Raw genomic sequence first — 26249 nt, 5'->3', positions numbered from 1 at the left:
GCCTTCTAGCTTTAAAACATTGACCTGGCTTCAAGCCAATGACCTGAGGGGATTTGTTTGCTATGAGAACACACAGCAGGATGTAAATACTACACCCTGAGTTGAGCATGACCAGCATTACTGGAGTGAAAGAGGGCAAACACAGCATGACCTCAGTGTAGACTAAAACACATGGCTGTTTTGTTGACTGCTAAAAGAAACATAATCCCAAGGAAAACTTGATTAATGTCAGAGGTCACTAGTTAGTGGGTGTCTACTCGGTAGAACTAGTTTGGTAAATGTTTATTGGGATTTAGTAGTGGAATTATATAATTGATGGTTCATTGTAAATTCTATAAAACATTTGAAGTAATTTTGGTCAGATAGTCTGATTAGCTCCTTCCATTTCTTTGCAAAGGCTTTAGAGCTGCTTAAGAGACTCATCTGTCATATTCATACTTAGTGTGACATTTACTGACGTTGTCCATAACAGTCCAGTTAGCAGACCAGTTCTAATAGGCTTGCTCGCTTGTCTAATATTTTTTGTCTGTGTTCATCAAATGTCGCTCCTGCCTCTCTCTTTCTATATTTATCTCTGTTTGTTTACTTTCCTCTCCATCCTTGTTCTCCTCTCCCTAAAGACATGGCCTGCCCTCAGTCCAGGCAGGTGTTTGGGTGATTCTTTGTTACCAACACTGTTTACCACTGCAACATCACATGCTAGCTCTCTATTTACCATGCTATGGGTAAACCACCCAAGCAAGGAAGAGGAAGTAGGAACAATGGCTGATCACTCCCCCATCCACCACAGAAAACTCACCCATGAAAAGGAGTTTGCAACACCCACAGATTTGAGTGAATGAGAAAAAAGGACAAAAGGGAAGATGTCCACCCCTGTTCCATCTTCAACTGGGAGAGGATTTTTTTTCCTCTCACAGTGGCCCAGGCAGATCTTGGATCAGTGCTACCGCAAACGAGAGCCCAGGCGAAGTCAGTGAATGTTTTATATGCTCGCCCTGCATTATTGATGGGCCTTTTATAAGTGCCATATTGAGATCCACACTCCCTTGGCAAAAATATCCCTAGCTGTCATCCATTAAGACGCCAAAGATTTCAATTGAAATCAATTTTCATTATTAAGAGCGTCAGGCACCCACGGTGCAGGACGACTGGAGGTCTAACTTTTCCTCACCCTTGGCCAAGCCTCGGATGACCTCGTTGTCTATAGACAGGTGATCTGAGATTAAAAGTATTTTCTGTCGAACATTTTCACCCTGTCAAAAAGATATTGCTCGAAAGATTAAAGGGTTGTAATGTACGGTACATCAATCTTTTGTTCCTTTTGAAACTCACACCAGGAATATCCTGCTGATCCTTGCAGTTGGTAAATAGGGCCAAGATGGTGTTTCTCCCTTCCTTTCTTTCTCTCTCCCAATTTTCGTCTGTCTCCCTCACTATCGCTCCAGTAACTTGTTCACTCCTTCCTGGAGCATTCACTACCCCCTGTTTTGGTTGTGCTAGTTGTGTTGCTAGAAATGCATGTTTTTTTTCACCAGTACACTTTTATTTTTTTCTTTGTTTGTCTGTTTTTTTACCTTTTGTCGTGTATACTAACACTTTGCCTTAATGTCTTGTCATGAAAGTGCCGATGTCCAAACCTCCCTTATATGTCCTGTCTTTATCTCCCAAGCTCACTATCTGGATAAGGTAGTGAAAGGTATGGCATTCCTCCTTCCTTTTGTATACACCATTCCTCCCATGCTCACTCTACCCAGCCATTATTGACCATATCCACAGGCCATACTCCTCACCATATTCACATATGCTAGCGCTGCATCCCTCAAATTCCCCCAAAAGCCTCGCTCCAAAACTCCTCCTATTAACTTTGTATCATAGCTCCGCACAGCAATCTCCACGTCGCACTTTCACACCTTGTGAATCACGCTTGTCCTTCTGTGGTGAGGTCCGGGGGTGCTGAGTTTATGTGCAGCCATGCTCTCTCGATGGGGGGATAACAGGGAGGGGGGCTCTGTAACCTAGCCCATGCATAATGGATGAGTGTGCAGCTGTGAGGAGGGCCTGATAGGTGCTGAGGCCGCATCCTCTCTAATTAAAACAGCTCATGCTCTGGTTGGTGCAGCGTGAGCAGGGGGTGGAGGCTGAGTGGCCGCAATCCCTCTCTCCCTCCAGCTCCCTCCGTCTCCCTCTGTCCTTGGTAATGGACCACCTGCCATGAAAGCGGCTGCCACAGGAGTCCACAGAGTGCCTTCGGCCTCACGTTCGGAGCTGTTTCAGACAGGCTGGGCGGACCTCAGCATGGGGCCCTTCTTTATAAGGGTTGCCAATTAAGTTGAACTGATGCCAACGGAGAGACAATCTTTATTTATTAATCCTTGTAATAAGCAGTGGGAGTTGACTCATCGTCTGCCTCTACTGTTGGTCTAGCTAGAATCGTTTGTCCAGGTGATCTATAAGAGGCGGTACCATGGTCTAAAGGAATTGTCTTCAGAGAAATAGGCTTGCAGCACAGCTATTGGCTCTAAACTGTCGAAACGCTTTCCTGTTGGAGAAAAACAAGCAAACAAGTTTACTAAACTATATTTCCATAATATTCAAGTTTCGGAGCTAGATACTGGTACACCTACAGCATTTATCCCCATTTTTGTTTTGCTCTAGTCAAAATCATCATGCAGTTATTGCCTTATATGCTAAGTTGCTCTTCCATTGAATTTAATTAGCACCATAATTGTTAGCATCATTGAAGCACTGTGATCAAACCCATTATTCTTCACAATGCATTAGAAAATACTAAACCATTTTGACAAAAGTTTGTGTGAAAAAATGTGTGTTACTAGCATTGAACTGCCCTGTTCAAAGTGAACGAAAATGCAATTTATCATCTAACATCGACCTCTTCTGGGTGTTTCCTCTCGTTTTCTCCAACTTCTTTTTTCATGTATCTGCTGTATGTCTGTCTCATTCCTCCTTCTTATTTTCATCTCTCCTGCATTTTCTCATCCAATATCACTCCCACTCATCGCTCCCTCTGCTCTATACCTATTTCTCATCTCCCTCTCTCCATCCCTCTCTCTGATGTAAGAGCTGTTAGGCAGCCACCCTTGTCGCTTTAGTTGACAAAATGGGTCAGAGCCGACATCTTCTCCGTCCCTGCTTCTCCCTAACAACACAAAGCATGTTCGAGTTCCACAGTAGAAAGATGCAGCCTTCTGCCTCGGCCTCTCGGGGAGGGGTTGGATCATGCGATGGCAGAAAAATGGCAGGCAGAGAGTGAACAAATAAGCATGAGCTGCGAGCCTGTGATATCCAGTACGTATTTGAGGAACAGATCCAGAGCGAGCCAGAGGAATGTCACCTTTTGGTCTCATGCTTGCTATTTGTCTGTTCAGGTAGGGTCTCATACATACACTAGTCAGACTCGACTTGCTAATACCATTTTGCTGGCTTAGAGGCTCCCTTTATCGACTGCTCGTACCTCTGTGTACCATTTGTGACTGGCTAATGACAAGGAATCACACTCTCTGAGGATGTGAGCTTATTGATTCCAGGAAGCAGCAAAGTCTCTGCCAAAAAAGATAGCTGTGACAACGTACAACAAAAATAGCAATTGAGACATTTGTACAGTACTCCTGTTTTTTGCTCAAAGAAGAAGCTGGAGAAATAGTCTCAACAAGTTCCTAGTGGTGTCTTAGAGACTCATGTGTCTTACAGTATATGTTGGTTACTTGTTTTTCTTTCAACTAAAAATATTGTCAACCATTTGTGTAGAACATGTTCTGTTTGGAATTCTGTCACCGCCTCTCTTTCTGATTTTGTGAATATGTCCTTGTGTCTGTACAGAGGGTTGCCCTGGTTTGTGTAATGGCAACGGTAGGTGCACTCTGGGTAACAATGGCTGGTACTGCGTGTGCCAGCTGGGCTGGAGGGGGACTGGCTGTGACACCTCCATGGAGACGGCCTGCAACGATGGCAAGGACAATGATGGAGGTAAAAACACCCAGCTATCCACAACGAACATGCTCCCATTGTGACCCAGCATGCGGTTGATGTGTCACGGTTAATGCTTTGAATTAGCAACAGCAAGCAAACCATATATACCGTATATATACGGTATAATGCCTGTGTGAACCACTAAACAGAGAAGGGGATGTGTTTAGATAGTCAGTCAGAATTTTGATGCAGTTCTTCATTTCAAAGGAAGAATGACATGGGAGCATCCTCGACTGGCAGGCTGTATTAGAGAACAGAGTGACAAGCCTGAGGCTTCAGTGTGTTCTGTCCCAAAGAGTGAACCTCTGCCTAGCCCCTTGAACCTGCCCTGGGCAGGGCCCGGCATACAACACAGTGGCCTCACAGGAGGCTCTGACAGTCTGCAGTCCAGACTCTTGATGGCCTGGGTCTTTTTCATGTCGGGGATGTTTGTCGTTCTACCTTTGCACTGGGCACAGAACCCTCACAATGGCAAGAGACTCAACCAGGGAATTGACTGACTTGTGACTGCAGGGTTTATTTATATCGCCCATCTGGCCAGCCATACCCCTGAACGCAAAGAGCAGGCAGTCAGATGACCCATTTTATCATTTTAGCAAGTAAAGTGCATTGCAGCAGCAGCGGCAGCTCCCACCATATTGAATTAATTCATCTAAATACCAGGAGGCAGAGTTGTCAAGATGTTCCTCAAAAATCCACTATACATACAACAGACCATTAATCATTGACCATGAAAATCAATTATTCCTCACTTTCTGAGTAGTGTTTGAGGGAAGTCGCTATCACTCTTTATTTGCTGAAGAGAATGCGTTTGTGTGCCTTTTTTACCATGGCAGACGGGCTGGTGGATTGTATGGATCCTGACTGTTGTCTGCAGTCTACGTGCCACACCACCTCCCTGTGTGTTGGTTCTCCGGACCCCTTGGACATCATCCAGGAGACGCAGACGTCCTCCACCCAGAGCAACTTGCAGTCTTTCTATGACCGTATCCGCTTCCTGGTTGGCCGTGATAGCACCCATGTGATCTCCGGGCCCAATCCATTTGATGGCAGGTGAGTTGAAAATGTTGAAGAGGATTCTGCTGCTCCCCCACCTCCCTTAATCACACTGATGGCCAGCAGGATAAGTGGAGGAAAACATTTAGAGTCATCTGTCATCCTTCTGGGGAAAATAAGCCCTGAGATGCAAACTGGTTGGGTAGAAGGTAACTCCAATTTGGAATAAGAATTTGTTTTTAGTTTTTGCCTGTTCATTTCTTATGCTCTAGCGAAAAAGGGGTTCAAATGTGCAGTGAAGGGTATAATGCATAGTTTGAGGAGTGATGGACAGGGACGGGATGTGGAAAGTGGTTGGAGAGCACAAGAGCATTCCCTAGAATGGGAGGCATCTCATATTCATGTATTTTGATTACTTCCACTGTAATCCATCTGAGGCCACCTCCCAGAGGCAGAGCTTGTGATGCACCAGCCAAGGAATCTGAGACGCTTTCATATCAGGAGGGTGGCTGTCATCAAGTCCCTTATGATTCAGTTGCTTCTTTCCCCCTTTGTCTCCTTCGCTTTTCATCTTTAATCGCTGGTGAGAACCTGTGTCACCTTATTTGCATCTGCTACACTTACATAGATCTCTCTCATCCTGGTTTCTTCCTCACACTTAAAACAAACATATACAGTATATAACAGCAGCATTGTGACACATATAAAAAAATCTTGTGTTCTTTTTTTCTTTTCTTTTCTCTCTTCAACCCCCCCCCCCCCCCCCCCCCCCCCCTCAAAAAAAAAAAAACAGGGCGCCTTTTACAGTGATGTGTTGTTTCATTTCTCATCTACCTTCCTTAAGGCAAAGACTGAATACGCCACAGAGGTCCTGCTTTCAGAGATCCCTATTTTTAGTCTGGCAGAGCTGAAGCTTTGTTGCTGAAACGGAAATTGATGTTTAGAAGTGCCTCTGCTCAAGCAAGATCATTTCCCATTCTATAATTTGAGAACCATCACGTCTCAATGCAGGTTGTTTGTCAAGCTGTGAAGGTAGAGGGCCTGTGCTTTGTGTGGATTTCTCATCACCTACAAATCAAATTCTATTGATGAATGTCTTTGTTTGTTAAAATGTGAATTTGATCAAATCCTTATCCAAGATAATACCTCTGTTAAAAATAAATCCTCTCCTTCAACAAAGATGCCCTTTTCCTGCTTATCTGTCCATGGTTCTCCAAGATATTTCCAGTGACTCAATTGACAATTAGAAAATGTCAGGGAATTATATCCGAATTACAAGTGTCCTCTTGCCTCAAGATTGTACATGTTTTGTGTAAGAGTCAATTGACACTTGAAAAATACACTCTAACATTGTGGCATTCTCTCTGTGACATTTATCATGCAGTCACTTAGTCTTTCCGTGGCTTTCAATCACAAACAGAGAGAAATAAAAAGAATGACAGACAAATATATAGGGAGAGAAAGTATGTAGAGGAATATATTTAAATAATCCTCTGTCTCCTTCCCAAGCAACGCAGCCATTAATATATACATCATTTACATATTAAGTAAAGATCGAAAAGCTAGGGTCGAGCTGCAAGATTTGAGATCTCAGCTCCCCTAAAAATATCAGTTGTGATCTATTATTCATGCCTGGTATTAATTCTCCTCCCACTGTCAGATATGAGCGGTTATGACAGGGGACTGTGAGCCTGTGATGAGCCTCGCGGGCATGCTCAGTTGCGTCTGGCCGATATGCCAGGTTGGTCACCTGATCAGCTGTCTATTGATCTCATAACCACTTCCTCCTGCTCCTAGCCATGTTGGAGTGCTATTCTTGACGTCTCCTACCGCAGAAAAAGCTGCAGAGGTGCCACTGTATATAGCATCTGCCACTGCATAAAGCATCCGGCTTTTCCCCATAACACACAATACATGAGCCTCCATGTCTGCCAGGGCTTGTTCAGCACTGGCTACTGACTGGAATAGCAAACAGGGGCTTTGTCTATAAAACAATTTGGGCAGAGATTGATAGAACACTTACAATAGTGGGGGGGCCATCATCTTGATTGATATTCATGTGCTTTTATCATTATGACTCTGATCCCATTATTAGCATTAGACCATGGGTGATAAAAAATATTCCCTGGTTAAGTTGGTTGTTTACCTCTCAGTGTACTCTCTCAGTGCTAGCGTGGCTTTGTAATTTGAGGTCTGAAGACATGGATGGCTCTTTTTTGCACGTTCTCAACTCTTGGTTGAGAACAGAAGGGCAGGCAGGGAACAAGGGAGCAATGCTGAGTGAGCGAGTAAGTGGACGTGTTTTGCCTGTTTATATTTATATTACACCCTGTTATCAAGTCATTTGCGTGGGTAATGATGATGCTATTGCATTGATGCAGACTGAACCATTATTAGCCTTGCTTAATGATAGGTTCTCATACATCAACATGGCATGGCAATTTGTTTGTTCAAATAAAAATGCTGCACTGTTTTTACTCAAATTGCAGATAGTGGATTTGAACTAGAGATGGGATAGTATCGCTCTGTTCAGTAATTATTCAGGAAGGCAGAGCATCTCTATGATGAGTACAATGTCCTCACGTCGTCCTAGTTCCACAGCGTTGCAGCGTGCATATCATCGACGGGAGTTGTTGTGAAGTTCCCCTTTGACTTTGTGAATCTTCCTGCCCTGTTGAAATCTTACACGAAAGGTTTCTTCAGCACAGCAAAAACATCACGCTTCTTCTTCTGCTGCCTCCCTTTGTCGTACTGGATGTCAATATTTAAATCATTTGTCTCAGTGGAAAGGAATTAGCTCCCCATGTGACTCATCGAGGCACAGAGCAGATAGTTCCACTTTCACAGCTCCATCCTGAAGAGAATGTGTACGCTTGCCCTTTCAAAAAAAGGTTTTCTCAAATAAACTATGGCCATGAATGATTAATTGCATAGAGGACGGGCAGTGCTGTGTTAACGCTGCCGGTGTTACTATGTAAATGTAGCATCCAGATGGATATTGTTAGACCTAGCAGGATTCAGAGAAGTATAATTGTTTTAGCTTGTTTACAGAGCAGTGGTGTACAGCCAAGGACCAATGAAGGGGACAAGCAGCCCTCATTAGCATAACGCTGGCTTCCTGGGGACCATGATATTGTGGGGTGAACGATCTTGCCTCTAGTAAGGACAAGTTGAGGGCAGACACTTACACCCCAGTGTTAATTGTTTCCAGTATGTGGCAATGTTTAAGACCCAAAAACATTAAAAATAGCTAGGGTCTAATTAAACGGTGCCAGTGAAGCAGTTGTTTAGGGACTGATTTTGAAACTCCTACAGGACCACTGCGTGACCATGGATAGTGTATTGTTAATGATGGGGGCAGGACTTGACAAGAGAAACACCATGCAGCAAGGTTTAATGTCATCAGTTCAAGAAGATTAGTGGCTGATATTTGGATGCCTCCCATCTATTGATTTGTGGAGGCTGACGATCAGATCAAATTTATGCTAGATCCAGAGTGCATAATTTCTGACTGGAGATTTCTTGAGGTTTTGATAACCAGCCATGCATATTCTGCAATTTCCATACCTCTTAAATACGGATTCTAGAAAGTTGTAATGGAAGAGATAAATCTTCTTTTTAATTAGGACCAGAGCCTGTGAAACTTCCCTATCTTGTTTAGTTCTCATTATTCCTCATCTCAGGATGAAGAATCCCTTAGAGACTGCCTAGAAGCCGTTCGTTTCTTGGTGTATTTTTTGTTTTTATTTGTATTTTTTTATATGACTTTTCTAGCTTATCTTCTTCCCTCCATATCTGTTGAATAATTCATACATATTGTTAAATGCTAGAATGGGATTGCTGCGCTGTCTAAATGCTCTTCTATGCAATGGGTGTGAAAGGGATGTGACATTCTCTCGCTCATTTTGCATATTTGTCTCCCGCACAGTCATGCCTGTGTCATCCGTGGACAAGTGGTGACCTCAGACGGAACGCCCCTGGTCGGAGTTAACATCAGCTTCATCAACAACCCAGCCTACGGTTATACAATCACCAGACAAGATGGCAGGTGAGAACGGTCCCTCACTCAGTCATACGCACACACACACACACACACACACAAAACTGTATATTAATACAATACCTCTCTCAATACCTCTCACTTTCTGTGACATTTCTGTGGAGAATCTTGTAACTAAGTAGGTCAATCTGTTGTCACCTATGGCCCGATAAACTGTAGTGGGATTGTATCTCTGACCCCCATCTTCCCTCAGTACATGCATCATTCACTGACATCCAAACAGCCTGCATCCCTGCCGGTTTGATCTCCATCATTTCCTCTCTTTCCTCCATCCCTTCCATCTTTGTGTCAATCCACTCTCCATCTAACCCGCCCTCAGAAAATCTCTCTCATCCTCATCTCATCATCTGGCTCCACTCCCATTCCATCTGGGCCTCATCCCTTTACCCTCCTCCTGCCCAATCCCCCGTCTTCCAACGGGCGTATCTTTTCAGTGGTCCACTTCCATCTCTTTCTTGTCATAAGCCTCCTCTCATGTCCCTTCCACAGCTCTGACTGAGTCTTGCCTTGTTCCAATTTTTCATTTTCCCTTTCTCCTTGGAAGCTCTCCTCTCCTGCGCACTTATTTGCCTCTCTCTCATTCTACCTCAGCATATCTGTAAACACTGCTCCATCTCCCAGGTTCCCCTGTAAACATGCCCAGTCTCCCGCAACTCCCCTGCAATCACTGTAAACAGGCTCACTGCAGCGTGAAATCAGAAATGCACCTGTTCAGCCACTTAGAAATGGGAAAGCTGTCTCAACTCATTTCTAAGGTGTTTTCTTTATTGTCCAGGGGGCTTAGGTTTTTTGAAATTACATTCTTGCTATACTGAAACATTTTTCTGGGGGAGGTGGAGACAGTTTCTTGAAATTTCTGCGTGGGTAACTGGTGAGACTGCTGGGGCGACACAGAGCAGGCACTACGGACCTGGTCCACTTTCAAACGTTCCCTTCATTAAGGAGGAAATATACTGCACCGCTTGGCCAGCACCGATTCACCTCCACTCACCTTGCTGCATCTCTTTGTCTTTGAGAAGTCAGGCACAGCATTGGACACCGAGTTCCATGATTAATATACAAAGGCTAATGCAGACACACTGATTGGTTATCATTTGTATGAGGAGCTGTGCGTACATTGGCAGGGTTAACCCTCTAAGCTTGATGCATTCCCTAGGGCTTAGTCAGTGAGGCTGGTGTGGGTAGCTTAATAAGGTTCGTCACATGGCTTAAGGCTGTTGTCATGATTGATAACGGCCAGCGAATCCCCTCATCGATTGGCTACGCAGCCTGTGGGTATCTGTCCAGAACTGTTTGTATGTGCGTGGAGTGGGCCCCCGAGGCAGGCTGACTTGGGTGCAGCATGGCCACTGAGGCAGCGCAAGGGCATCACTATCACCCTCAACATCAGCAGCACGGGCAGCAGAACCGCTTTGCACCACCGATCAGACCAGACGCTCTTCCCCTCCCACCACAGACGGCAAAATGTACTGCTCTTATTTACTGCCTCAGCCGGTCAAGGTTTCTAGAAAAGCCGGACGTATTTTTATACCAGCCTGTTCCACTAGGGAATGTTGTTAAATTAGTGAACACAGAGTCGGGAAGTGCTGATTTACTGTATGTGTAATGTGAAGGATTCTGGACCCCCGTTTGGAGGTGAGGCCCTGTCCCGTGAGCCCCGCAGATGACCAGGTGCTAATTGGCTGTTAGAGACATGCTGTGGTGCAGCTGTGGGTGCAGGTGCAGCCGTGATGCCGTCACCGCACTAGAGACGGAGATGAGTGAGTCACCTGAGGATGGAGCCTTTACGAAGAGGCATTCAGGCCAGGTGGAGGGAAGGAGGGGGGGAGGGAGGGAGGGGGGGGAGGGAGGGAGGGTGGGTGGGTGGAGCAAGGGAGGGAGAGAGAGAGAGAGAGAGAGAGAGAGAGAGAGAGAGAGAGAGAGAGAGAGAGAGAGAGAGAGAGAGAGAGAGAGAGAGAGAGAGAGAGAGAGAGAGCAGGTTGGTTGAGAGAGATGGGTTAACACAGAAGGAGCAAAGCCGGGCCCGGGCCTTTATGCAATAGCTGATGTGATTGCATTGCAGGGCTTTTAGACTGATGTGGTAGTGGTCAGTCCTGGTTGCGGGGATCGATAGGGAAGTGTCTGCCTCCATTTTGCTGCAAAAACCTCCAGCCGGCCTGCTCTGTTACACGCCTTCTATTCAGATGTGAACACGCTGCATTACACAAGCAGAGGGTGAGCAGTCGCATCATCAGTCTCTCACGTTCCCTGTTTTTAAAATGAAACCCATTCAACATATCACATTAATTCAGTGACTTGCCTCTGGTTCTTTGGTTCACTGGGTTGACTGCTTCATCCTTCCTCTGCACAGTCGCTCTGGATGCTGTGCGCAGGAAAGATAAAGTGACAAATACTGGAACTGCTCTTTCTTTTTACCATTGTCTTTCATTTACAGCAACATGAATTCATTACTCATTGATTGTACACTGGCACTCAATTAGAAAAATATTAATTAGTGAGTGAAATGTGACATGGTTTAATCCCTGATACATGACAAATTACAACTGTAGCCAAGTAGTTAATATAGGGATTGCTAATTATTCTTTGCTGAAGAATATATATTAACAAGCATACAGTGTCAGTTTCAAGATTGTTAATTTTCTCGTTGTAAATGAGAATTTTGTCTTTTCTAGTTTTGACCTGGTCACCAACGGAGGTATAGCCATCGCCCTGCGCTTTGACCGCGCTCCGTTCATCACACAGGAGCACACGCTCTGGTTGCCATGGGGACGCTTCTTCGTCATGGACACCATCGTCATGCGGCACGAGGAGAACGACATCCCTAGCTGTGATCTCAGCAGCTTCACCCGGCCCAGCCCAGTGGTGTCCCCCGCTCCGCTCACCGCCTTCGCTGGCTCCTGCTCCGAGAGGGGAACCGTCATCCCCGAAATTCAGGTGACAGCCCCGTTCCATCTCTCTCCTTCCTACCCTGTACGGGCCCTGTTGTTTCGGGATGTACAGCCTATTGCCCTCGCCTCCAAAAGATTCATGCCAAACAAGAGAGAGCTACAGCTCCCCCCCCACACACACTCTAAACACCATACATCAAGCACTGGAGGAATAGTAACTCCTCCTCGTGGCAGCACTGTGATTTTATCTCTCCACTGTAATTGGTCTGAGAAACACAGGCGATTTACAATGCGCATTGTTCTGTCCCACTGCAAAATGATGATGATTGCATTGCACTAGGAGAAAAAAAAGCTCCGACATTTTTAATTTCTCTCAGGTTGAGAACAGAAGTGAGATTTTTAAAAAAGGTACTTGTTTTGCCCATTTGATAGTAGGTCCCTCCTTTTTTCCGCCTGTGTCTATGTGCTCGTGCCTCCCTCTCCACTGGGAGGGCGTGCACTGGTGTCTGTCTAGTAGCTGGGTTTTCGTGCCCTTCTCGAATCGCTTTGTATTCCAGTTTGCTTGGTACAATTTATGGCATATTACGAGTTTATCTAGAGTGCAGTCTAGTCTACATATAGCACCCGGTATCTCCTATCAGCAAGCGTAGATTCTCTTACAGGGACCTGCTGGTGGGTCTTTACAATCAATGAAACGTTGCTGCACTCTCCAAAGATTTATAACAACGCACATGCTAATGGCAGATCCACCCTGAGCAGAGATTCTGTGACCTCATCCTGATCCCTAGACACAGGAGGTAGGAAGCGGCTTAAGAAAATCAAAGCAGCGGCCATCGTCCTGGCCTGTGGCCGTGGCCCCTGACCCAGAGCCCTGTCCCTGGCCGCTGAGTAGCCACTGTGTCATCCCGTTCTAGCCCTAGTGAGTTATACTGCAGGCCACTGACTAGTCGGAACAGTATGGAGCTCAAGGGCATTTCTACCATATATAGCAGCCATTTTCATACGAATTGAATGGGCTTGCTGCTGTAATGAAGGGTGCACTTGATTTAATCAATTGTTAAAAAAAGGGTTCTGTAGTGAGTACAAAAAATCATTGGATTCTTATAGCACTCAGGCCTAATTGTCCTTTCATTGATGTTTCAGATTCCCCTTTAGATATTCTGTTTGGCTTGAGGCAAGTCTTTGAACCATATCGGGGCCAAGGATGATATCTAGTAGTAGATTAGAGAAACGTAGCAGGTAAAATGATGTGTGCAGTAATGGAATAATGAAGCCATGGTGTCTGTCCCCCAGGCTCTGCAGGTGGAGGTTCCTATCCCTGGGACGGACATGAAGGTGAGCTACCTGAGCAGCCGCACCCCGGGGTACAAGTCCATCCTGAGGGTGATCCTCACCCACCCCACAACCCCGTTCAACCTGATGAAGGTGCACCTCATGGTTGCTGTGGAAGGACGGCTATTCAGAAAATGGTTCCCCGCTGCCCCAAACCTGGCTTATGACTTTGTCTGGGACAAGGCAGATGTCTACAGCCAGAAGGTCTACGGCCTATCTGAGGCCTTTGGTAAGCAGATGACAACTGATTTCAAGTTAGTAAGATTGGGTTCCCTTTATTGCTCCTTAATCCATTTTTATTTATATTTTTTTTCATATCCAGTGTCTGTGGGTTTCGAGTACGAGTCTTGTCCAGAATTTATTCTGTGGGAGAAGAGGACTGCTATTTTACAAGGCTATGAGACCACGGCTTCCAAACTGGGAGGATGGGCTCTGGATAAGCATCATGCCCTCAATATCCAGAGTGGTGAGTCTTTAGGCTGCTTTGGGTAGAGAATTCAGGTACTTCAAGTCCATTTTAGGAGTCCAGTGCCTCTGGTGAATCCTTTGTGATAGATATTTGAGTTTCAGTTGAGCTCTATCTACTGGCAGGTTTTTTGACATTCCTTCAGTGTCAGGAGGAGATGCACTCTGATTTCAAACTTAGATTTTGTTATTATGGGTCAATTTTCTTTTTGACGGTGAATTACTTCTGAATGGTGGAGGCGTGAGTTTTATGGCAGAGTCTGGTCATCTTCTGACAGGAGGAAGACCTGGGTCGGATCCCGACACTGTCAAGACGTATTCATCACAGGAAATGAGGCGTACTTATGTGGAAAGTGTGCAGGAAGGTGGCATTCAGATCTGTCACTCTGACCACTAAAAGTCTAGATGTGCTGTCCTACAGTGTAAAGGGAGAGTGATATTCCTGAAACAGCCCCACTGTCTCTTTCTCTTCCCCTCTTTCCCTCTCTCTACCCCCTTCTCTCGTTCGGTCTTTCTGTCTCTATCTATTTTCTACCTCTCTCTACCTCTCTCTCTCACTCCCCCTCTCTCTACCTCTCTCCCCTCCCACCTACCTCCTGGCATAACTTGCTGGCACCCATTGCTCTCCGTCTGCCCCCCTCCTTACTCCCCAGGCTGCAGTCTTCAAAATTAAATCAAGTCCTGGAATAGAGATGCCCAGCTAATCTCCCATGATAGACCAAATGTTGCGTTGAGTTGCATATCTTACAGTGCTCAGGCCAATCAGTGCAGTCAGGAGTAGGAATCCCACGCAAAGCTGACGCTGAATGTTACATATGGTTGCGTGCAGATGCGTCTGACTGGTCTAAATGTGACCCTGTCACCTCTTTGTCATGTCACTCCACAGGTATCCTTCACATGGGCAATGGTGAGAACATCTTTATCTCTCAGCAACCTCCTGTGATTGGTAGCGTGATGGGCAACGGGCGACGCAGGAGCATCTCCTGTCCCAGCTGCAATGGCCTGGCCGACGGCAACAAGCTGCTGGCGCCCGTGGCGCTGACCTGTGGTTCAGACGGCAGCCTGTACGTGGGTGATTTCAACTACGTGAGAAGGATATTCACCACTGGGAACGTCACCAGCGTGCTGGAGCTTAGGTAACCAGGCAGCGGACCTGCCAGCCCAGACGCCCACTCTCACTCGCTCTCACTTACTCACACTGGGCCTCATGTGGACCGGCTCACAGGTCATAAAGCAAGGGGGCCCATTGAGATAGACATGATAGGCCCCATAGATCCACGATTGATGTTCCTGCCATCTCACCCACCTGCATCAGCTGGCTGCTGGCCTTGATAGGGCTGGGGCTTGTGGGTGTCTTAACTGCTGCTCAACTAACTTGGGGGAACTCTGGGGAAGATGGATTTCTTTGTTAATATGCTTTGGGCAAAGTAGTAAGACATTACAGAAGTTAAAGAGTTTGATATCTTCTCATAATTCTTTGCTACTTACTAATCTCCACTAACAACCATCATTCTTTCCTGTTTCTCGCTTTTCTCTTTTTTTTTCTCCTTTTGCTGCTGCTTATGGATTACTCTAACAGAAATAAAGATTTCAGGCATAGGTAAGCCCCGCAAATTACAGTTTGTTAGAATGTTTGTGGTCATACATTATTTCATTATTTCATGTCTTATTGAAAGACCACAAGTATCTTCAGTATATTTGTTGGGGTTACGTTCTTTTTCAATATCTATTGATTGCTTCTTTAAATATAATTATGTGCTGAAGCAATGTAATTCCCTTAGATCCGAAATGATCCTGTGGTATTTGTAATGGAACGGTTTAGGCAGGAGAGTTGTGTAAATGTCATGTTAGAGGAGTAACAGCCACCTCACCCCCTCACCATGACTAGGGATTTTTTGTTGTTGTACAGTTCCTGTAAGTAGCTGGTCTCTGGCAAAGAACTATTGATTTGTTTTCTATCGGAGAGTCATGACTTCAACTGGGGATAATGCAATCACACTGAGGATGAAAATACAAGTGATGGCTCTCCAAGGCTGACATCACAAAACAGATATACCACCCTCCCTCCCTCCCACACACACACACACACACACACACAAACAAACAAACAAACAAACACACATGCTACCCTCTAGAGCTGAAGCACTGAGACAGCAAATCTCAGTCCCTGTGCTTTTAGCACTCCAGACATTAGCATATTAAAGAGGGGATTTATTCTGAGAGAACACAGTATGTGTGTGTGTCTCCAGAAGATGTCTGGTTGCTCCTGGTATGCATGGGAGCTGGTGATAGCACTTGGGGTGAGATGATCCTGCTGCAGTGTGCAGTGACCCCCCACTAAAGATGTCCCTATCCGCTCAAGCCCTGCCCCCTCCATCGCTGCGACAGCATGCAGCGAAATCCAATTATCTTTCACAAACTAGATGTTGTCAGTGAATATAGATGGGGTCTGCGGCCATGCCTGAAGGTCAGGGAATAACGCCTTGTAGTTTCAAACACTGTGGGGGTTTGCTACTGTTCTGCATGCAACACAGAGCTGATAAGGTATCGCCTGATTACATGTGCCAGATAGAAAGCCCAAAAAGACAGAGATCCAGGAATTGAGGGTGTACAGACTGACCTATACAATATGGAAGTAATTTTTCTCGGCCAACTGGTTGAGCTTGACTAGAATATCAGTCAACTTGGTCAGTGGGCTGACTGTGACATCTTGGCCTGAGGTCCACAGCAGTGTCCTGTCCTCAGCCATCTACAGAAGGTCAATTGTCATTTTAAATTATGTATCGGAGCTGACAGTACCACAGACTTACTGCTACTGCTTTTCAGACTCTAAGCTCTATGAGGTTTGGCACTCGCATGCCGCCGGACTCAAAGAAAGCTCAAGGTTATAGTTTTGATTTTGTCTTAATCCTTTTTGAATGATGGCACACTGACAGGTTGTTCTGTAATGATCATTGAGTTTGGCAGAACTGTGCTGTATCAAGCCTCCATGACTCCACCCATATTTAAGGTGCCAGTAACCACTACATCATTTTATGCAGGCACTCAGGAGTAGTTATTTTCATGTTCTTGAAGTTCCTACTATCTCACTGATGTTTTCGTGTTTAAGCCACTAGAAAACAGTTGAGGGAGAGTGATAGTGATAGGAATGGTGTCCATTTCCTACTTTACCCTAGCCATGTACTGCAGTTGTCTTAATGTACTGTAGGCTCAACTGTCTTGAGATGCTACTTTTCTCAAGGAGGCATTTTGAGTATATGCAAGCCAGAGATCAATCAATTCAAATCTTAATTTTCGAATTAATTCAATACCAAATGTCAGGTCATAATCTGACATTTATAAGACATCTTTCAAACTATTGCAATCAAACTTTCTATGTATGAAGTTTATTGTAAAATTATTTCAGCCTTATTAAGGCACTGTGAATTTGAATGGTGCCTGCTTCAAGTGTCTGCTTAGTGTGAGTCACTTCCTGATTGTGGTGGTCTCTGCAGGTAGCTATTTCCCTGAATAGTATATGGTTTGATGTCCCCTGTGTAGATATGAGTGATGACTCTGTCCAGGAATCTGTTATTTAACAGGCAATATTTCTGGGCTGCTCTTTTGCTCGATGGATTCATAATGTATTTTATTGCTGCTCTGTTATGTTATGTATATACAGTACCTCTATATGTAAGTCCCAAGGGTGTCTAAAACCTGTCTGTACTTTCACGTTCCAGCATTAACATTATCCAAGGGAATATTAGAAGCCCTGCAATACTGCTTCAGAATAATGTGGTCACAACAGTTTGGCCAGATATCCTGAATACGCAATTCACCACTGCAAAAAGCAATTACACCTGCTTGCATGTGGCATTCGATTTTTTTCAGGCCTCAGGTGTGTTTTGAGTAAACGCAAATTTTGCCTCAGTGTAGGTGGAGGACTTTCCTAAGCACAACGGTGTTATTATTTATACATATGGTACATAACATATATGTTCTGTAAATGAAATGGCACTATTTACTTTGATTTCACGCATGAATGAAAGTTACTCATGTTTTGCAGGGTAATCGGCATGTTTTACCCTTTCATGCTCTTCCCATTAATGTCCTAAAAATCCCCAAACTAAGTTTTTGTTTTTTCATTGCCCTCCATGAACAAATTTACATAGTCCTCGAATGGAAAATGTTACGGTCCAGGACAACCATACTTTTAGTCTGGCTAGTCTAATGTTGTCAAAAGCATTTGTGTTATTAATTCCCACATTTACAGTATAATTTGCATATGCCTTTGCCTGGTCCTTGTCCTTTTAGCAGTTACTATGCACATTACATACCATAAACCTACCTCAAATAGCACACTGCCATCTGCAAGCACTGTCTAATGTAAACTGTTGTTCTTTCCTGTCTGTCTGTTTCTTTGTCACCTTGTGTGATATGTCTTCATAACCTGTCTTAGAAAACTTAGCAGCATTCCCTCTTCATTAGGAGTTTATCAGGTTTTATTAATTCCATAAAGTAACAGAATTAATGCAGGTCCTTTATAAAGTATCTGAGAGTGAAGTGGTTTATTTCCAGCATAGACAAAGTTACAATGCTATACTAATCTTAATTTATATGAAGGAATTAGGGTTGGATGCATTATTCATCTTCAAATCAAAATTTGCATGGACTCCACAATTCCGTCTTGGCTTATGCAGTGCGTGTTTTGGGGACAAGCAAATGATCAGTTTCACTTACATGTCGAACTCAGCGTGTCAAGGAACACGAAATGTTCATTTAGGAGGTTGTTTTGGAATACTGATATGGAATGGCACTAAATGTAGAAATGTGTGTGCCATCTGTCTTTTAAGGTCTGATTGTTTCATATGTGATGCACAAGAGTAAGAGTGATCAGATATATTTTGAAAGTATTACTTTACATTTTTAAACAGGGAGCACAAATAGAGCAAGTGTCAAAAGCTCTTTGTGGAGATTAAAGAGCTATCAAGCTTGTTTTGGTGAAATTGCCTCTGAGAAACATACTTATTTTGGCCTTTACACAGTGTTAGACACAGTAGCCAGACTTATTGTAAACCCTCTACTACTGTTATTTGAAAGTTCAGCAAATTGTCCATTTATTGGAATTTTGTATCCAAATAAGTTTTGCCAGCGATTTGTAAATGCTTCATTAAGATAGAGAATCCTTCATCTATTCAAAAAAAAATTATCAATCCAAATGCAACAGTGTCATGTTTATTTATTTTCATTTTACTTTCCTCTTCATTTATTGTAATTCTGTTGAACGTGTATCTCCACTCTGCTTTCGAGTCCATTTTTATTGTGTTAGGAGGGAATTATACCAAAACCGATGCAGTGAATTTAAAATCCTAACAGTTTGATTGATTTGTACACTTCCTTTATCCAGCAACAGCCCTGCTCATAAATACTACCTGACCAGCAGTCCTGTTTCCGGTGCTGTCTACCTATCCGATACCAGCAGTAGGAAGGTATTCAAGGTCAAGTCTCTGAGTGCTGTGAAAGATGTTGCTAAGAACCTGGAGCTGGTGGCAGGGACAGGAGACCAGTGTCTGCCCTATGATGATACACGCTGTGGGGATGGCGGAAAAGCTGTGGAGGCTACACTCACCAACCCTAGAGGTACAACATGGTCACTACAACCTCAGAGCCCCAATAATACCTTCAGAGTCCGTTTGTGGCCTCGGTGTATTCTTCCGAAACACATTGACTACTACAGGCAGTATGTTGAAAAGAAAGATCTGAGTTAGGAGACTGACCAATAGATTTACATTCTCAATCCCAGGCTCACATTACCGTTAATTTATATGCACAGAAGCATCACAGAAAGAAGAGAAACTGAGACGCTGTTGTGAACCTGGGAGGAAAAAAATTAAATCTGCAGTAATGTACATTTCAATTTTCGCTCCCAGGTTCTTAAACAGCTAGCAGTACAGGTTTCAGCTGTGAAAAGTTTTGTACAAATTGTAAAAAGTCCACACACAAAAAATAAAAAACATGGGCATTTTGGCTTTTTTGCAATATTGTGGAAACCATTAATCATCAGAAGAGATGTTAGTTTTTTTGTCCTCTGCCAAGTTGGTAATATGAGTCACCATGCTCCCTGTGCCTGCATGTTGCATCTGATCAGGGAAGAGTACATATTTGTTCATCTGAAAATATGAGATTGTGTTGTTTTTGTCAGGCTCTTGCCTACTGTAATGTACATAGTGTTTGTATGTTAGAAGTCATTGAATCAATGTATTTGTTGTTGAATTAGTACCAGCATTCTCTACATACTGTAGTTTGTGAATTATTGAGGCGTTCGTTCTTACATTACTATTTAGTTAAGAGTCAGTTATGGGTTGTTTTCCAAGCAGTTACATTCATAGCTAAATCGTGTATCTTCTTTTCTTCTTACATTCGTCCAACAGGCATCACCGTCGACAAGTATGGTGTCATCTTCTTTGTGGATGGTACCATGATTCGCCGAATTGATCAGAACGGCATCATCTCCACTCTGTTGGGATTTAATGATCTGACTTCTGCCCGACCCCTGAGCTGTGACTCTGTGATGGACATCTCCCAGGTATGGCCCTTTCCCCCTTACCCCGCCTACTCCTGCTCTAGAGTCTAGACCACTATGAGGGCCAACGTCCTATCCTCTGATCTACTGGCATTGCCAGCTGGCTCTGCTGTTGCAGCTGGGAGCTCTGGAGGAAACTGATTGGACATGCCTGGGTCCGGAGGCTCAGACCAGGGTTTGCAGCAAGGGCGTGGGCTGAGACTGAGGGTGGGGTTGGGGTTGGGACCTGATGTTACTAGGGCAAAATGAGGTTGTTTCCCTAGGGGTTGCTTTCAACCCAGATGTGGAATAGCATCGGCCTATAACTGGGGGGAGATGAGAAATCTGACCTTTAACCTTGCGGGCCAACCACTTCTACACATGCATACACATGTTGTACATTCACAGATACTCATACACACACAGGGCAGACTGCCTACCACACCAGACACGTCCCCCAGGCAAGGGCACTGTGTTGAGGTCACTTCACCCTCTGGCTTAGTGAGTTCCCCATAGAGATTACAAAACCTAGATTTTATGTCACATTTCATCAGCCACGCACCATACGCTTGGCTCTCCCCTATATATTATTTGAACATATTATTTTATATGTAGGTGCATATTTATATTTAATTCACTGCCTATTATTTGTCATCAAAACAACCTCTTGTGGTGGTTTTATGTATCATGAGCTCAAATTAAAGCACAATGCTCAATCTTTATTGTACGAAAATGAGAGATCAAGAATAAATCATTCTACTCTTATCCTTGTATAAATGTAAAAAATATTAAATTAAATGACATTTTTGACATATTATGTTAATGAAATTCTACAAAGCTTGATGTCAATCCATGTCTATGTTAGCCAGTATGGGTCATTTGTGACTGCCAGAAAACTGTCCCAGGGGGCCTCAGCTGCCAATACTGTGGAGCTGTATTTGTGTGACGGGATGTAGTCACAGGAGAGAGCTGCCAGCTGCCCACTGCAGGCCCTCAGGGACCCCCACCCAACCCTTACTACTGTACATCCCACCCCATGCTTCTCTGTCAGTCTCCACAAGCCCCTCATGGATGCCTGCCACCTCAGCTACATTGCAGAGGAGATCCAGGCAGACTGACTGCCGGTCCACAACCATGACAAATCGTACAAGTGCTGCCAGGGACTCTCAGACAGTAAAAAGCATCCATTAAAAATTCATCCACAGCATACAGCTCCTACTTCAAACACTACTCAGCCCCTTACTTACTTACGGCATAGTCTCACTGTAGAGGGCTCATCACTGATAGAGCTCTCTACTTTTTCACCGACTTTCATCAACTAAAGTTTCAAGATTTCTCTCTCCCTCTCCTCACTGAGGGTCACTGATGTCTTAAAAATTATCTTTGGTATTTGCAGTACCGTCCGGGAAATGGTCTTCTTTGTGTGCTATGGAACATGATTCATCCTGTGACCTCTATGTGTTTTTTAAGCCAGGCAATTCTTTGCCTTCCACACATTAACCGTCGGTTTTCCTGGACATTTTTCACAAGGTTAATGGGATGACCTCAGTGAGAGATCTTTTTTTATGTGTTTTTTTAAAGGCATGCGGTCTTCCATTTTTAAGTTTATGTTTTGAAAATAGAGATGGGTCTGAAACACTTGTACTGTATATAGGGAAACCATGTCTTGGAATGAGATTACGTTTTGCACGTCTTCACTTGAAGGGTGTTAGGAACTTCAGAAAGCTTTATCATGACTGCGCTGACATTGATGTGCAGTTAAAATCTGAAAGGTTCTTCAAACCGAATATGGGATAGGTTTAGACAGGCATCACATTGATAAAAGGGGGTTGTAGCAGAGGGATTGCTTATGGAAAATGGGCTATTGTAATACAAGTGAGCTTACAAACAAAAATAGATGTGCTTTTGAGGGGGAGAAAAATCCATGGCTACCTCTGATGGCTGATGTGCCCTGCTAAGCTGTGCCATGGGCGGGAGAGCCAGCGCTACTGACAGCTGCCCCAGTGCAGGCAGGACGGCGAGGGTGTGATTGGGTTACAGCATGTGGGATGGGAGCTCGAGAAATATCCCCTCATCACTCAAAGCGGCGTGAAAACCCCCTGACAACAGACTCCCTCGAGCCACTCCACACTCAGGCTCATAAAATATTAAACCACCAGTGTTGACAAGGAATAGGTTTTAAAGAATTCAAAATCCCCCCCCTTAGTTTCCCAAGTAAATGTGTTTTCTGCTCTCTGAAAGACAACGTGTATCCACTGCCAGTCTCATGTTTGTTGTGCGTAGCCAAAGGTACTTTTTATTATATAAACCGACTCGATTTGGGAGAAATGGTGGGAGGTTTTCAGGACATGGGGCCTTGTGGAAACATCAGCCATCAGCTTGGGCAAACAAGGATGCTGTGAAAAACGGATGTTATGGGGAGAAACCTAGGACCAGTCAGGACTGAGACATAATAAAAAGAATGATTGAACTGATGGTCACCTGGAATCAGCTGTCAATAGCTAACTACGGACGGCAAATTGCCTACGATTTAGAAAATGAGGAATACTGAATGTTTAAACAGGTTTGGTTTGGATCAATGTTATGTATTGTATACTCTAGAAAGGGGTTTCCTGGAATCAGCTGCTCAAACATACATTGAGTGTTCTATTTTATGTTTGTAGAGCTCTGTTTTTATTGAAGGCCAGAGGCCTTTAGAATGCAGAGTTGCTCCTCTTGTGAAGTGGAATTTATTGTGGCAACCTCAACTTTTTCACATTTATCAGTGGGAATGTATTTCCCGGAGGCTGTTTTAATCCACCAGTCAGCAATTTGAAGTTTTTATTTGATTTTTTGCTGATGTATTGTTTAACTATTGTCAGCTGAAGGTTACACACTCCATGCCCAAACAGTATCTTCCTCCTCTGAGATTCAGCCTAGTTATGAACTCACAGCAGTGTGCCCTGATGTGCTAGTTCATCCTAAATGACTGCATGTTGTGTGATGATTTTGTGCAGTTAAATTGAATATGGATTTCTGTTTTACAAAACCAAAATGCAGACTCATTAATTCCATGTTATCATAAAACGTGATACTTAGGGAATTGCTCCCCAATCAATTTTGTGGACAGGGGTCTGTGAACTTGCATCATCATGCCCCTATGAAAGATTAGTGAACCATAGTAATTGCAAGGTAATTCCATCCCCTTCCTACTTCCCGGCTGTAAGACGAGGTATCCAAATCAATGCTAATTCTGGCTCATGTAAAAGCTGTCCATCATCCGAACTAGTCCTTGTATTTTCCAGTAAATTAAGACCAGGTTTTAATCAGTCTCTCTTGTTGCTGCTCCAAGGCCGCTATTGAAATATGACACTTCATATTATGTTCCTAAGAGATCTTACTGGGTTTGTAAGTGCAGAGGGAGTTCGTGAATTGGATGAATCCAAAAGTACTTGTTAAAATCTAGATGCATTATCTGCAGAACAATAAGTCATAATTTGGGGGATGTAACCAGGACTTTTATCTGCTAAATGTGCTTCATTTTGTCCTCATGGACTTTACCTCCTGCTGTCTTTTTGTTATTACTAAATTAATAACCCAAAGCAAAAAAAGAGATCCACTTTGCCAGGTTGACGGATGCCCAAGTCCAGTCTTTCAGTATCCAGAGTGTGCATGATCTATGGCTGTATAATGGTTTGGGTTCATCTGATCATTTATTTGGATCTCTTCTTCTTTTTTGTTTCCTATTCTCCTCTTATCAAGTTCAATCTCAGAAATCTTGTTTTGGTGTTTTTAACAGTGTTCTTACTGCTATTTTCCTTCTTATCAGATAAGAATCTTTTCAAAAATTGTTTTCCTTGCAAGGCCATGCTAGGAGAGAGCTTGATAGTTTTCTGTACAATATCTAATGTTTTGAAAAGTGGTTTCAATTACTCTTGCCTGGAGGGTTTTTCCCCACAGATAATGTTAGGATTTGGTAGATCAAATGTGCTCGCTTTGTTTCTGACCCTTCTATCTCTCTGGTCTGCTTTCCCACAGGTGCGTCTAGAGTGGCCTACAGATCTATCCGTTAGCCCCATGGACAACTCCCTCTATGTGCTAGATAACAATGTGGTGCTCCAGATCTCTGAGAACCACCAGGTGCGCATTGTGGCAGGCCGTCCCATGCACTGCCAGGTGCCGGGCATTGACCACTCATTGACCACTTCCTGATGAGCAAAGTGGCCATCCATGCCACCCTGGAGTCCGCCAACGCCCTCGCCGTCTCCCACAACGGCATTCTCTACATCTCGGAGTCAGATGAGAAGAAGATCAACCGTGTGCGGCAGGTGTCCACCAATGGAGAGATCTCTCTGGTGGCAGGAGCCCCCAGCGGATGCGACTGCAAGAATGACGCCAACTGTGACTGTTACTCCGGGGACGATGGCTACGCCAAAGATGCCAAATTGAACGCACCTTCTTCGCTAGCCGTGTCATCCGACGGGGAGCTGTTCATTGCCGACCTGGGCAACATCCGCATCCGTTATGTACGCAGGAACAAGCCGTACCTGAACCCTCTTAGCATGTATGAGGTGTCGTCCCCCATAAATGACGAGCTCTATCTGTTTGATTCTAATGGGAGCCACATCTACACGCAGAGTCTGACCACTGGAGACCACCTGTTTAATCTTACATACTCTGGAGAAGGAGACCTAAGCTCCATCACTGACAAAAACAAGAACATAGTGACCCTCAGGAGAGACACAACTGGCATGCCTCTATGGCTCATGGTGCCTGATGGACAGACCTTCTGGTTCACAATTGGAACCAATAATGCCCTCAAAAGCATTGCTGCACAGGGTCAAGAACTGGCTGTGATGACTTACCATGGAAGTTCAGGGCTGCTAGCAACAAAGAGTAATGAAAATGGATGGACAACGTTCTACGAGTAAGTAACATTTTGTTTAAAATACAATTATGAGAAGTTGGCTCACAAACATTACTGTAACACCACTGCAAGCCAAGTGGATCCAATTATAGATAATGGCTTTGCCACAACTCTGGATTGAAATCGAATTTATAGCGGGGCCTATAAATCCCAAACACTGTTTACTGAAAGTAATTATAAGGGGAAATGTTACAACTATGCATATGTTGATGTATTGAAGTTTGCAGGTACACAAAGTCTCTTTGGGCTAATGTGTTAGATATTCAGAATCCAGGAAATTCATATTTAGACCTGTTGTCGACAGTCGATTGCAGTTAAATATTTTTTCACGAGTCATGGTCACATGCCTGGAGCTCACTGTCACTCAAAACGCCACACCCTTTAATGTCTTTGATGAGTGTGTCAAACAATGTACGTTTTTTGGGACTGGCTGTTCATATATCCGTTCCAGCTCACTTGTGGAATATCACACCCTGATATATCTTCCATTTATCAATTCAATCTTAGCAGATATTTAACAACAACAATTAGGGTAAAAAGACCTTGCTAAGGTATTCGTATGTGCTAGCATCCACCTACACTACTGGAAGGGTGTATAAGCCTGAGGCTGAAACAGTCCTGACTTGTGCAGTTCTGTCTCTGAGTCATTTCCTTTGAAATTATTTTCAAATGGCTCATAAAATTATCCCATTGGAACACAACTCTCTGTTGGACTCAGAGAAGAAGATACATTAGTAGTAAATCTGTTTAATAAAAAAGCTTTTCTGGCAAATATGTAATCCATAGTGGAGACACAGTGCTCTGTCCTTAAAATGTATGTAGTGGATAGACATGACATTAAATAAATGTGGTGGTTATTTGCGTGCAACGGCAATATATGGTAAAAAAAAACTAATCAGGGAATGCAACAGAGATTTTATTCTACCATGGAAGCAATGATATGTTCAATAGTCTCTACTTTTTCTTCTGTATTTTTGGCAACAAACAAACAGAAATAAATGGCATATCAAGAACACAATAATTAACATAAAACATTTAATTTCCTGTCTTTCTCTCAAAATAAGATTATGACTT

At 43.9% G+C, this 26249-nt stretch overlaps 1 protein-coding gene across 1 annotated transcript in view; it reads left to right on the top strand.

Annotated features, from left to right (window-relative positions):
• The window catches only part of tenm4 (teneurin transmembrane protein 4), an 86903-nt gene that overhangs the window by 43022 nt on the left and 17632 nt on the right, over positions 1–26249 (top strand). Inside the window, 11 exon segments of the mRNA XM_067245796.1 lie at positions 3838–3984; positions 4824–5040; positions 8912–9031; positions 11716–11977; positions 13225–13492; positions 13586–13729; positions 14615–14864; positions 19115–19347; positions 20139–20293; positions 24287–24442; positions 24445–25175. Coding sequence (XP_067101897.1) covers positions 3838–3984; positions 4824–5040; positions 8912–9031; positions 11716–11977; positions 13225–13492; positions 13586–13729; positions 14615–14864; positions 19115–19347; positions 20139–20293; positions 24287–24442; positions 24445–25175 — 2683 coding nt within the window.

This window comes from Osmerus mordax, chromosome 11 (genome assembly GCF_038355195.1).
Source record: "Osmerus mordax isolate fOsmMor3 chromosome 11, fOsmMor3.pri, whole genome shotgun sequence".
In the NCBI taxonomy this organism is placed as follows: domain Eukaryota; kingdom Metazoa; phylum Chordata; class Actinopteri; order Osmeriformes; family Osmeridae; genus Osmerus; species Osmerus mordax.
Note: the sequence above shows the minus strand (reverse complement) of the source record. Positions and strands in the feature narration are given on the sequence as shown.